The sequence below is a fragment of the Homalodisca vitripennis genome, chromosome 8, assembly GCF_021130785.1.
Source record: "Homalodisca vitripennis isolate AUS2020 chromosome 8, UT_GWSS_2.1, whole genome shotgun sequence".
Taxonomy (NCBI): Eukaryota; Metazoa; Arthropoda; class Insecta; order Hemiptera; family Cicadellidae; genus Homalodisca; species Homalodisca vitripennis.
The window spans coordinates 64,449,700-64,463,462 of NC_060214.1; the positions used below are offsets into that span (position 1 = coordinate 64,449,700).

Sequence of the window (13,763 nt, forward strand, 5' to 3'; positions counted from 1 at the left end):
TCCATTGGAAGAACATAAAACCCAGGAACATTCGATTTGGCTAACAATTCAAAATTAATATAATTAAAATTTAACAAAATTATTTTTCAAAATTACAATATCTTTTATTAAAAAACAATACCTAATATTTCTATTTCATTAAGCCAGCACGACCACCCTGTTCTAAAATTTAAGAACTTTATTTAAAAGAATTTACCATTATTGTATCCTTCATCTTGTTTCAAAATTCAAACCTGTATGTAAATTAATTTATCATCATTAAAGTTCACATTTGTATCATACTGAGTTATTTATTATTTCTAGCTATAATCATCAGAATACAAATTAAGTTTAACCATTTATTTTAAGTGTATAGTAGTAGTATATTACAATTTTAAGATGGTATTGGTTATTTTTTATTGGTGACTCCAATCTCCATTTTAACATTACTCATTGGGTAAGTTCTTTTCCATAGACTATTGGAATGAAAATGTTGAGACTTTAAACTTCAGATCTTCACTTAATATACTCTGTCAGTGTGTTCATAATTTGACTTGCCTTTTTTTATATGATGACATTCTTGAGGATATACTGTAACAATTTGTACATTAGTTGTCATTGAATTTGTGCATAATTTGTTTTAAATTTATTTTGACACTGGTATATTTACACACTTTTAATAAAAACAAAAAAGCAATTTAAGAAAGAGTACTGTGTTTCCAAAAACCTTATTCTGAATGAAAGATAATCTAGTCTGGTTATATTCAACAGAAAAGCTAAGGATGGAAATGGAGGAGTATCCTAGATTGTAGAACTTAAAGCGCCTCACCATTACAAATGGGAAGTGGATTGTACAGGAAATTCTGCTGAAGACCTTCCTCACAGTAGTCTTAAAATGTAACATTCTAGTGGGAAATAGGAATTGTCAGCTTTGTCTTACTTGTTGTACAACTACTTCCATAAATATGAAAAATGTCACTAATCTTAAAAAGTATTGGATATCTCACAGAACTTAGATACCAAAGCAGTTTTTGGGCATCATTTGTTCAAATTCAAATTCCCACACCAGTGTTACTAGTACTGTTTTACTTCAGTTTTATGTAAAGCTGTACAAGTGATCTAAGTGATGTGTAAGTGATCTACCTTGTACTTCTCTTTACAATTTGGTTATTGAGACATATACTACCCACTACCTTCAACAAAACCCTCAGTGTACGATAGGTGTTATTCAATTTGCTGCCTGACAATGTGAAGAACGTTCCTGCATTACACCTGAAGAAACAAGTTACTGGTCACTTAAAAGACATACCCATTAAAAGGAAGAGTATTATTAGAAATAATTTTTCGGAATTGACTCCTACCACATGTCTTAGGTTATGTAAATGAAGAAATTGTTATTTTTGAGATAATTTTAGTGTTGTTTTCGTAAAGTTATAAATGTTGCAGCAAAGAGAGAGGTGGTGATAGAGCTGGGCGAGCCATGGGGTCAAGTGGAAGTAGAACGCAGCATGACGTCACTGAAGTTCTACCACGATCTCAACTGCGAAGTGGAGCACTTCAGTTACGCCTTCGGTCCATGTTGGGAACCGGTCATAGCTCAGTGCAACCTCAGTAAGGCATCAGATATGTGTCACCTTAGTAGCAGTGCTAGTAGATTCTGTCCAGTGGTTTGTTCAGCCAGTTGCAGCACAATCTTTTCAATCTGGGATAAGAAAAAGTTCTCTTTAGTCTATATCGTTATAAGCATAATGTTTGTGTCTACTAAGCTATAGTGTGAATGTTGGGCTCAGCTCCAGTTCCTTCCTTTATTGTAGCGTCAGATATCTGACGCTGTCTCAGACTTGATTCCTGGAATCGGGAGTCATGTGTTTCTGAAGAGATCCAAAGAAAGTTGGCGACAAAGAAGCTTAAAACAAACAAAGGATTTATGTAAAGACATCATTTTGACATCAGAGACATCTATAAATTGGTGAAATGGCAGTCTCAATGTCTCATCAGGTGCACAATTGAGTGGACTACGATGTGATAGACACGATCTCTAAGCACGGTGGAGCAACCAAATTTTCTACACATAACGTAATTATGGTAGGAAAGGTTGATTCAATTTTGAGTGTTGAGTTTAGCTCCAGTTCACCTTCCTTTTATTACAGCATCTGGTATTTGACACTCCTGGAATCTGCTGTCTGGAGTCATGTTTGTCATAGGTGCCTCTGATGTCAAAATGATGTAAGAGTTTGTTTTGAAATCAGATGCATGTATTAGTGTGAAATAGAGCTAAACTCAACATACAAATTGAATCAATTCTTCCTACCATAGCTACGTTATGTAAGCTGTAGTGTTTCTTCACATATTCCTTGGCAATACATTTTTTTACTCAGTTGACATCCCAGTCTATATATAATTTTAGAATTCTGTGATGGTAGTATAGTTATGTTTATTTCAGTTGCTGAATAAACTTTATTTAAGGCTGAATTACAAATAGTGAGTTTTCAGTTCTGTTTACTGGGTTTTCTTTTCATTAAAGCAATGAATGTTTTATTTTCTCAGATTCATAAACATTTTTTGTCACATCACTTCTGAGGTCTTAGTCGAGTTTTTAGTATAAGTTTGTCTGCTTCCTGCCTACTTTTATTTAGGATCTAGTCAAGATTTTTCTACAGTTTTTCAGTACGGGTTTATCCATGTAATGGTTGCTTGATTGTGATTAATCAAGTTGCATAGTTGCAATCTTTGCAAAAGATAATTTGAAACACAACGTTGACATGGTCGATATGTATAGTCTGTGCGAAGAACTAGTCTGTGAGATTGCAGTAATTAAAGTAAAACTTGGTAAGTCATGTATGTACCTTGTTGGAGTTTACAGAAATCAAGGAAAACACTGAAATAAGCCTAGAGATACTCTCACAGGTGTTAGAAAGTATTCCTACAGACAAAATTGTAATGATAATGGGGGATATTAATATTGACAGCTTAGTAAAGAAGAATGACTACACCCTATATGAAAGATATATTAAGTGGACATAATATACAGAGACTAGACCTCCCACCAACACGAATAACATCAACCTCTGCGACCTCAATAGACTGTGTTTGCACTAACATCCAGCCCAAAGACGTTAACGTAGAGGTAATAAACACAGGAATATCTGATCATACTGGGCAGGTCTGTACTATAAATTGTGAGAGTAAAAGAACCCCCTTACCTATTAGTGAGCGAAGAAACATGAGTAATAATAATCTCCTTGAATTAAAGCGGTTCCTTGGCCAGCAAGATTGGGCGATAATCTATAACACAAATGATGTAGAGGAATCCTACAACAACCTAAACAGGGACTATGTCACACGCAATAAATATCACTTGTCCGCTAATTCGACAAAGAAACAAAAAGCCCAAGCACTTTCTAACAGAACCAGACCGCAATGCAAAATAAAGAGAGAATTCCTTAAAGCTCAAGAGTTATATAATACTACGGGAAGTGAAAACTATAAAAGAATTGCAGCACAGCTCAAAAAAGAGTATGATCTGAGGCTGAAACAAACTAAGGCGGCAAGATCACATAGATGCAATATCAAAAAGCTGATAACAAATCAAAAGCACTATGGCAGATTATAAATTCTGAAAGAAATTCAAAAGAAGAAAAAAACCCTACCCTCTTCTCTAGACATTAATGGACAAGAAATCAAAAACCCAAGACTGATTGCAGACCACCTTAACACCTTCTTTACAAATGTTGCCAATGAAACGCTTCAATTGAGTGGACAACTTGACGAACGAAAGATATTGCCAGCTGAAAACCTGAAACATTCCAACCCTAATTACTACATCCCACCAATAGACAGGAACTAGCAAAACTCATCCAATCTCTAAAGCCCAAAAAGCTCCGCTGGCTACGACAATATCTCCACAAAACTTTTGAAAACATGTAAAGAAGAACTGATTGATCCCCTAATGGATATTATCAACAAATCATTTTAATTCAGGAATTTTCCCATCTGCACTAAAAATAGCCAAAGTTTATCCAAAATACAAGCAGGGACCCACTACTCAAACAGCCAACTACCGCCCGATATCATTGATACCCACCTTCTCAAAATTAATTGAAAAAACTTGTGCTGTCCAGACTCATACACTACCTATCAATTAACCAGCTACTGACACCTGAAGAACATGGTTTCCTGCCAGGCAAATCAACAATAACAGCACTGATAGGTCTAGTGGAGTTTTTGGCTGACCAATTGGAAGACGGAAACACATCCACTGCCATATTGCTTGACTATAGTAAAGCTTTCGACTGCCTTAGCCATGACCATCTCCTATCAAAATTGACTACTCTTGGGATACAAGGACAAGGCTCTTAACTGGTTCAGAAGTTATCTCACCGGACGAAGACAGATGACTGAGGTGAAGTACACAACCAGGGGTTTAACACGCCAAACAACATCAGGGCTGCAAACCGTCACCCGAGGAGTGCCCCAGGGATCTGTGCTCGGGCCAGTCCTTTTTCATTCTGTACACCAATGACTTCCCCCGATACATGGAAAACTACAGCAGCACAGTAATGTATGCTGATGACACTGTGCTCCTACTGAGTAAAAAACAACAAGAAGACCTTGAAATAGCTGGCTTATACTGCCCGTCAACATGGCAGTACAATACTGTCATGGTAATGACCTTGTCGTGAATGAGAAAAAGACGAAGCAGCTAGTTCTAGGAAGGCATAAAGACACAACTGGAAGACTGCCTGAAGTGGAGGAGAGCAGTACTTCAAAATATCTCGGGGTGGTAATTGATGACACACTGGCATGGACCCAACACATAGACTTTCTTTGCAAAAAGCTCAGTGCGGGACTATATGTAATACGCAGGATGAAACACATCAGTTGACACCGTAACAGCTAAAACTGCCTACTATGCTCTCTATGAGACTCATCATCCGATATGGAATAGTAGTCTGGGAGAGGCACCACAAGGGGCAATATGCAGCGGGTACTTGTCCATCAAAAAAGAGTCATCCGCATCCTTGCAAATTTACAAGCAAGAGAATCCTGCAGGCAGGCTTTCCAGGACTTGAAGATTCTCACCATAGTTAATCTCTATATCCTGGAGACTGTCACGCAAATACACTCTCAAATTCCCTGAGTCTATTGCAACTGGAGCAGACTATCACAACTACAACACCCGCCACGCCTTGAATTATTGCCCTCCCTGTACATCATCTCACATCCACAGAGAAGAAGCCGACATATGCAGGAGCAAAGCTCTGGAATGCCCTCCCAGAAGAACTGAAGAAGACAGAACGACAGCAGTATTTGGACGGCAACTGAAGCACTGGCCTCCGAGAACACCCTTACTACACCCTCAAGGAATACTTTGAAAGAAACTGACGACTAACAGATTGCTTTTCTGTCTTGTTTTCTTATTTATGTATTGACGCATGTACTATTCTCTAAGATTATGTAACAATAAAGAACAATTAATTAAATTAATTAATCAAACAAAAAGCAGGATTGTTTTTAGCATGCTACTTAAAGTCCATTTCAAAATGTGGTGAATAAACAGAGGTATACCTTTTAGAAGTGGAATGCAGCTTTTATTGGCAGTGACAAAAAGAATACTGGGCAATTCAGCCCATTCACCAACTGTTCTGCTAACCTCAATAATTGATCTCTTCAGTTAACCCCTACTTGAATGTGAGCAATAATTATGGAATCTTGTTATTCTTCCTTACCTTGTTTAAAAAAACAGTAACGTATTAATTAATCTATTCCTACTAATCGTGGAACAGGTTTCGAGAAGATCTCCAGACCCTCCCTGGACCCCAGTCCACCACTGTCGTTCTGGGACAAGATGAGGCTGCTGATCCATGGCCAACTGACAATGGAGATACACCAGCTGACTGTGCTGCTGCATGCCTCCCTGGACCCCTACAACACCACTGAGGAGATGGAGGTCACCTGGAGCAATGTGGTCATGGACTGGACCAATGGTAGAGTTGCAAAAATAGTTTTATGTAAAACTGGGAGCTGGTTCAATTATTCTAAAAGTTTTTGTTTAGGAATTGAATATGCAGTCTCAATTCTCGATTCTGAGTTAAAGTTTGTTAAATCATAGTCCCTCCAAAAATGAATTTTCACAATATATGTTTATATGTTTTAAATTTTAAAAATGTATTTAAAATCAATTTTAATTTGACATATGATTTAATACTTGGGAATTACTAACCTCAATGTCAAGGTACCCATTTAATGTGGATTTTTAATATAATATATATATATATATATATATACAGGGTGTATATTATGTCTGGAAACACCCAAATATATCCTTTAATAATTTAAATATAAATTTGAAACCTCTTACAATCGTGATAGAGATTGGGCATCTACTTTTTGGAACAATGTTTTGTTATGTCACACCAACGGGGGACGTCCTGCCCGAGGGTATCGTGAATATTCTTAATGGAAGCCTATACCTTGTGATACATAATTTTAAAGGTAGTAGCTTACTGAATTGAATGCCACAAACCGCATCTCAAAGGAATTATTCTATCAGAAAATAGAGCATTTTTAGTATTGAAAAATTTACTGATGTTCAACAATGTAATTTTAACATGGTTCTTGCCACAAAATGTGTTACACTAATTTTTTAGCATTTTTTTAAATGTTCAATTAAAATAAAATAAACAATTTATTTTTAAGCTGGTTTCATTAGTACAACTTTACCAGTTTTTATTACAATGAATAAAACTTATGAGTCACTTTCTCTGATTACTTATGGAATCTGTACTTGGTGTTTTCCAGTCAGCAGGAAGGTTTAAAGAGACAAAGGTCACTAGCCTATGAGAAAACATTATTGTGTTATTAATCAATCTGGTCTACAGGTTTCAGTTTGTTGAGCATGGAGCTTTCACTAGACAGGTCTAAGCTTGGGAATTACAAATGGACAAAGGTCATATCATTCCTGTCGAGTTAATCAGTGTCTCTGAAGCATTGCTGTCAACAAGTTATCTAATTACAGTAGTTCAGTTTTTATTTGGCATTTTAATGGAATTGTCTGAAAAGAGAACGAATTACTCTGTTGATGATGCGAGATATGGCGATCGTCAAAGATCTTATCGGGAAGTTTGTAATTTGTTTAATGACACTTTCCCAGAAAGGAATCCCATAAGTGTTTCAACAATATCAAAAACTATTGAGCGTTTTGAAATGACAGGGAGTGTACGTAATCGGCCAAAGTCGGTAGGATACAATCTGCAACAGATGAAGAACATGCACTAGATGTTTTGCAAACATTTATTGAAGACCCACATACATCGCTCAGAAAAAGCTGCACAGCAACATGATATGCACCCTATGTCTGTGAGTAAGATTTTGAAAATTAATAAATACAAACCATTTAAAGTTCATTTAGTCCAACAGTTAAGTGAGGATGATTACGACAGAAGAGTTGAGTTTTGTGAACTTGTGATGCGCAAAATGTGATGACAATAGAGATTTTCTGACCAACATACTATTTTCTGATGAGGCAACTTTTTTTCCTAAATGGCAATGTTAACAGGCACAATTGCCGTTACTGGGCTAGTGAAAACCCACATTGGATTACTGAGTCCCATTCACAGCAACCACAAAAACTGAACGTATATGGTGTGGAATTTTAGGTAACAAAATTGTTGGACCCTTTTTCATCAATGGAAATTTAAATGCCGAACTTTACTACAATATGCTCCAAAATGAAATAATCCCAGCTATTCAAATTGCATCAGGAGAATACTTTGATAATGTATGGTTTCAGCAGGATGGTGCTCCACCCCATTATGGGAGACAGGTAAGAGAGTATTTGGATTTAAGGTTTCCTCATAAATGGATTGGCCGAAGAGGAGAAATCGAATGGCCTCCAAGAATCTCCGGATTTGTCACCAATCGATTATTTCCTATGGGGTCATTTAAAATCCAATGTTTATAGAAGAAAGCCTCATAATTTGGAAGACCTAAGAAACAGGATTATAGAGGAGATTGCTTTGATAACTGAAGAAATGTTAGGCAACTCTGTCGAATCATTTTACACAAGATTGGCTCATTGTCAAACCGTAGAAGGAACACAGTTCGAACAATTGCTTTGACACCAAATGCAGGGTAAAAACGTTTGTTGTAAGACTTTTCTAACAGCATACATTATTTTTTTATTTGTAATAAGAAATCAATAACATAAGTATTTCCATAATATTGTACTGTAAATAAAAAACTGGCAAATTTGTGCTAATAGAACCAGCTTAAAATGAAATTTTTGTTTTATTTAATTGAAAATTTAAAAAAAATGCTAAAAAAATTAGTGTAACACATTTTGTGGCAAGAACCATGTTAAAATTACATTGTTTGAACATCAGTAAATTTTCAATACTAAAAATGCTCTATTTTCTGATAGAATAATTCCTTTGAGATGCGGTTTGTGGCATTCAATTCAGTAAGCTATTACCTTTAAAATTATGTATCACAAGGTATAGGTTTCCATTAAGAATATTCACGATACCCTCAGCAGGACGTCCCCGTTGGTGTGACATAACAAAACATTGTTCCAAAAGTAGATGCCCAATCTCTATCACGATTGTAAGAGGTTTCAAATTTATATTTAAATTATTAAAGGATATATTTGGGTGTTTTCAGACATAATATACACCATATATTATATATATATGAATGTTTGTCTCTATGCCCTTTATAGACTCAGAAACTGTTTGACCTATCATTATGAAAATTTGTATGTATATGCATTTTTCCACTTAGAAGGTTTATATGCTATGCCCATGATGTAGCACCACCAGGCAGCACTGCAAAATGTAAAAGTTATCAAAGCGCCTGCATATTATAAACTGCAATTACAAGACTGTTACGTATATTAAATAGCGAAACACTATTTGAAGGCGTTAAGTTTTGATGTATATTTGTCTTTAAAATAAATTTCTGATTGAACTTAAAGCTTGAGTGTTAGACCACTTTATAATAAAGTACATGTACGTGTACAATGTCTATAAACATAAACTTTTGACGGATTTTCTTGATCGTGGCAACAAGGTGAACTCTACATCAGCATTAGAAAAACATAATTCACTTAAACCAGAAGTGCTCATACACAGGCAAATGTTACGAAAAGCATGCAAAGCCATGTGAAACAGCTAGTTTGTAATAAAATAAAGACATTATATTCTCCTGTTCTCAGTGTTTAGTTCAATTTAAATATTGTATTTTCAATTTGGGTTTGATTCCAAAATTGATTATCATGAATTTTATTCTGAAATTAAAATCGCATTCTGATTCTTTTCTTAAATTATTATGTAGAGAAAGCTAGGCAGATGCTGGCCGAGCATCTGAAGCTCTGCTTTTAACATGGAGCTAAAGTATGAAACTGTGTTATTAATTAGCACATGAAACTCATTAAAATTCATAAACGGTTAACTCCAGAAACTTAGATATGAGTGTCTCAATGCTAGTTGATTGTAAAAAATGCTATTATCTGTGAATACTACTTATTTATAATTTATAGATGTTTACATTACAAACTCCATACTGAATATAAATTATAAACAATTAGTATTTTATAAACAAATAATTGTATTTTTGACTGTTTATTAGTAGCACAGAAATCTATGTTTCTGAACAAAACCTTTATGGATTTGAGGACACAATTTGCTGTTTATAACACAGTTTTAAACTTTATCCTCATGTTGAAAAGGTCCCTCAGTAGCATTTTAGGCTGCTAACCAACACACTTTTGAAATAATTGTAACCAATAAAATTCTCAAACTATTGGTTTATTGATCACTCATTGTTCAAAAATAACTTGAACATTTAAACTATCTTGGAGTTCTAGTAGTTTAAATTTTACAGTCATGTTATTTCTATAATTTTGATTGTTGAACATTTGATATTGGTATATAAATCAAATACAAAATCCTCAACCACGGTAAATTTCATTTATTTATAGGTTGAACTATGTTTTTTTTTAGTTGTGTAAAACTAAAAAATAATTACAACAGTTTTGTAGCTTTTAAATTTAATGCAGTTTGTAGACGCCTTCAACAGTAAAGATAACAGGAGAAAGAACAAGTGTAAAACTTCTCTTGTGGATTGTAGCGAAGGTGGTATTCAAGGGCAACTTTGACATCTGGGTGCGGACAGCATCCAAGTACGATGACTGTAGACTTCTCCACCTTCCTAACCTGAAACTGAGTATCAAGCTGTCTTGGGTGTGTCTGGGCAACCCCAATGACCACCACTCGGTCATGCCATGTGCTCCTGATAAACTACCAGAATACTCTAGCAACCAGGTGAGCTAACAGATCAATTTCTGGTTCTAGAATGGATTTAAAAGTTATCAGGTAAAGCTAGGGCCATTAGTTCATATTTGTGCTTAATTAAACTGTTAATAAACAATACAAAGTTATTTTTAAATATAAAAAGCAATTAACACTAAAAAAAATAAATCATGAACAATATAGCAACAAGATTTTGTGGCCTACACAATTAATCAATAGACAATAGACAAATTCTTTATTAACATAACATCGAGAAATGCAATGGCGTCAATTTTATATAGGTATTTTCCTTCAGTGAATGTGTTCTTCATTCTTCCTCCAGTCCAGGAACTCATCAATGGAGTAAAAATGGTCGGTCGATGAGCCAGTTGGTCAGGGCTGTCTTCAACTTCTTCACGTTCAGCATCTTTAGATCTTCTGGTAGGAGGTTAAAGAGTTTCCTCCCCATGTAGGATGGTTTCCTCTCATATGATGCAGTGTGATGTAGAGGGAGGTGAAAGTTTGATGCATGACGAGTTTTGTGTGTGTGTATATCAAGGCCTCGTTGAAGTTGTTCGATCGTTACATACAATATGACTTCTTTTATGTATATGCCAATGATTGTTAACACATTTGTAGTTTTGAAGACCTTTCTGCAGCTCTCCCTTGGGCCAAGGCCGGCCATCTGCAATACCCTAGTGGTGATTTTGTACACTTCAGTACGTATAGTATTTACTTCAGAGTGTGGTTCTCTCACTTAATTATCTGGGCTGATTAACCCTTCGAATGCCAATATCCGATTTTACCAGACGTCAAAAGTTAATCGTAAAGTGCCAATGTCCGATTCTACTGGACGTTAAAAGTTAGCTGAAAAGTGCTAACGTCTGATTCTACCGGACGTTTCGGGGGAAAAAAAATCACTAAAAATCGAAAACTTTATATTTTTAAACTAATATCATATTAAATTTTTAGTGAAGAACTGTTCTTTTCAAAATAAATTGTTATAGTACACTTCCAACTTTAAAGAAAATCAATCTAAGACTCGCATATAAACAATTTTGGTTGACATGGCTACCAGAAACAATGTGACATTAGTTTCTTAAAAAGTTGTATAACTCACTCATTATCGAAAATAATTATATACATTTTACAAGATTTATAGACAATTACCTTTATAGACGAATACCTTTTCCAGTGATATGGACAAAGAAAAGGATATGAATTTTTTAGTAGTGATAATTTGGTTGAAAAATGAAATTTAAATAGATTTTGGAATCTTTTAGATAAGTCCATTTTTGGTATTCCTAAATTTAATTTTATGGTAACTTTGTTATTTTGTGTTAATTAGGCAGAGTTTTCAGGGGGGGGAATTATGTTGATAGCTTATTAAATAATCAAACTATGAATATTTTACTAAAAGCTTGCAAAATGCCTTCAAAAGGGCTGGCACTTTTCAGTACACCCACTTAATAAATACTTGGCATTCAAAGCGTTAATACCTTTGATGGATTACAGTACATTGCAGAATTCTTATGTAACCCATGCATTGTACTTCTGCCAAACTCAAGCTGTAAAGTGCTCGTTTGAAAAAATTAAAATATTTTCAAAGAATACCATCAGTGCTGCCAGTGAATAATCTTTTTAAAGATTTTTGAATAATAACGTACTACTGGACAGAAGTTATTTGCATCTTTGGCAGAACCCTCTTTGTATAATAAAGCTTTACTTTAATAAAAAATGAATTCTGCAAGGAATTGTTTGTGTTGGAGTTTTGTTTTATCCCATAAATTTGTTCTTTAAAGCTTTGTCACATTTTCCATGTTCATAGCCAAAATTATTAAAATTTTGTTAATTTGTAAAATTCTATTTATGTGTATAATTCAAAATTGGTAAACAGTAATCTTGCATCTATGAACATAAATTTCATTTGATGCACAAGGTGTTTTTTATTATTGTCGTGCAGGAACTTTTAATTCAACATTTTAACTCCCTTCAGGTTCACGATTCCTATAGAGCGTTTCGTTCTCAAAATTTGAACGTAACTCTGGCCTTGGAGACCAAACCGTTGTCAAGTGTCGACTCATCAGAGGTCAACTGTCCTGTTGCTCTACTCTACGGCAGTACATTACGGTAAGTTCTGTCACTCTCCCTCCATGTAGTAGATAGAGCTGCAGTCTAACACACCTTGGTGGTATAACATACTTGAGATTCTGTTGTTCTACAAATCTGAACCAGTTGGAGCCAATACCTGTTATGGCTACTAAATTATTCAAAATTTACTTAAATAGGTACAAATGTGTTGTAGATGAACAATTTTAACGCTTTTAGTGCTGATCCCCTAGTTTAACGGAACACCGAAATTTCGGAAGAATGCAGATCACGTAATTTTACAAAAATCGATGTTTTTCAATTTTGCATATTATGTAATACCTCATTTATGGGCTACTTACTCTGTGACGTCTATTGTGTTGTCAGTAACACAGCTCTCCACTGGAATGCGTGCCCTCTATCATATCAGCTTGTTTACAAAGTACAACGGGATGTTTGCATTGTTTGTTCATTTTTGTGATAGATTTTGTTCATCAAGGCTGAATATTCGTGGATTCACTCAGCTTCAACAATGATTCTATCACTGAATTGTTAAATGAGAATGGTTTCATTGATAAAAGATAGGGTTTGCTATCTATGATAGCATATAGTATAGAAAATGTTACCATATAGTATGTATTATTGACAAGCAACCTGTTCACACAACATGTATAGTTATATAACTGTGGATGTTATGTTACAATAAATTTCTTGATTCTTGATAAAAATAAAACTTTGTTGATGAATATTTATTCTTTTCAAAAAGTAATATCAAATGAATATTTATTCTTTTCAAAAAGTAATATCAAATTGTTTGTTTGTTTATATCAATTAAAAAATAAATATTAATTTCTACATCACAATAAAGAAGAAACCACACTAATTTCAGCAATGTAAGTATTGTTTTTATACCTTAACTAGTTTCTGAGTTATTATTTTTCAGAAAACACTCAAATAACCAACATTTTATGAATGCCCACATATTTTACGGCCAGCATTCAAAGTGTTTAAGCATCAAACTAATATAGTGTAACACTACATACCTCTGTAACAATGTAAAATTTCAGTCTGCTATTTATCTTTCCAGACTTTATTTAGTTATCTTCTCAGCTCTCATATCTTTATCAATATCTCAGGTATAAATTTAGTTATATATCTGAAGAGAAAATAGTTATTGTTAGTTTTTATTATATATTGAACATAATATATTACTTTAATAAAAGCAAAATACACAACAAACTGATTTAGGGTAATCTCAGGCCTGGGAGACAAAGATTCATTTTTCTCAACATAGTTTCTGTTAATGTTGATCAATATCATTTTCAATGTTAATTTCAAAATTATCGTTTGCTTTATCAATATAATTTAACTGAGTGTAGTCAAAATTTTCTGCGGTAGAGTTTATGC

General features: G+C 34.4%; 1 protein-coding gene across 1 annotated transcript in view; it reads left to right on the top strand.

Annotated features, from left to right (window-relative positions):
- Positions 1-13,763, top strand: part of LOC124367633 (protein KIAA0100-like) — a 103,924-nt gene that overhangs the window by 54,935 nt on the left and 35,226 nt on the right. Inside the window, exons 20-23 of the mRNA XM_046824607.1 lie at positions 1,426-1,590; positions 5,766-5,966; positions 10,108-10,301; positions 12,265-12,398. Of these exons, the coding sequence (XP_046680563.1) occupies positions 1,426-1,590; positions 5,766-5,966; positions 10,108-10,301; positions 12,265-12,398 (694 nt within the window). The remainder of the gene's footprint in view (positions 1-1,425; positions 1,591-5,765; positions 5,967-10,107; positions 10,302-12,264; positions 12,399-13,763) is intronic.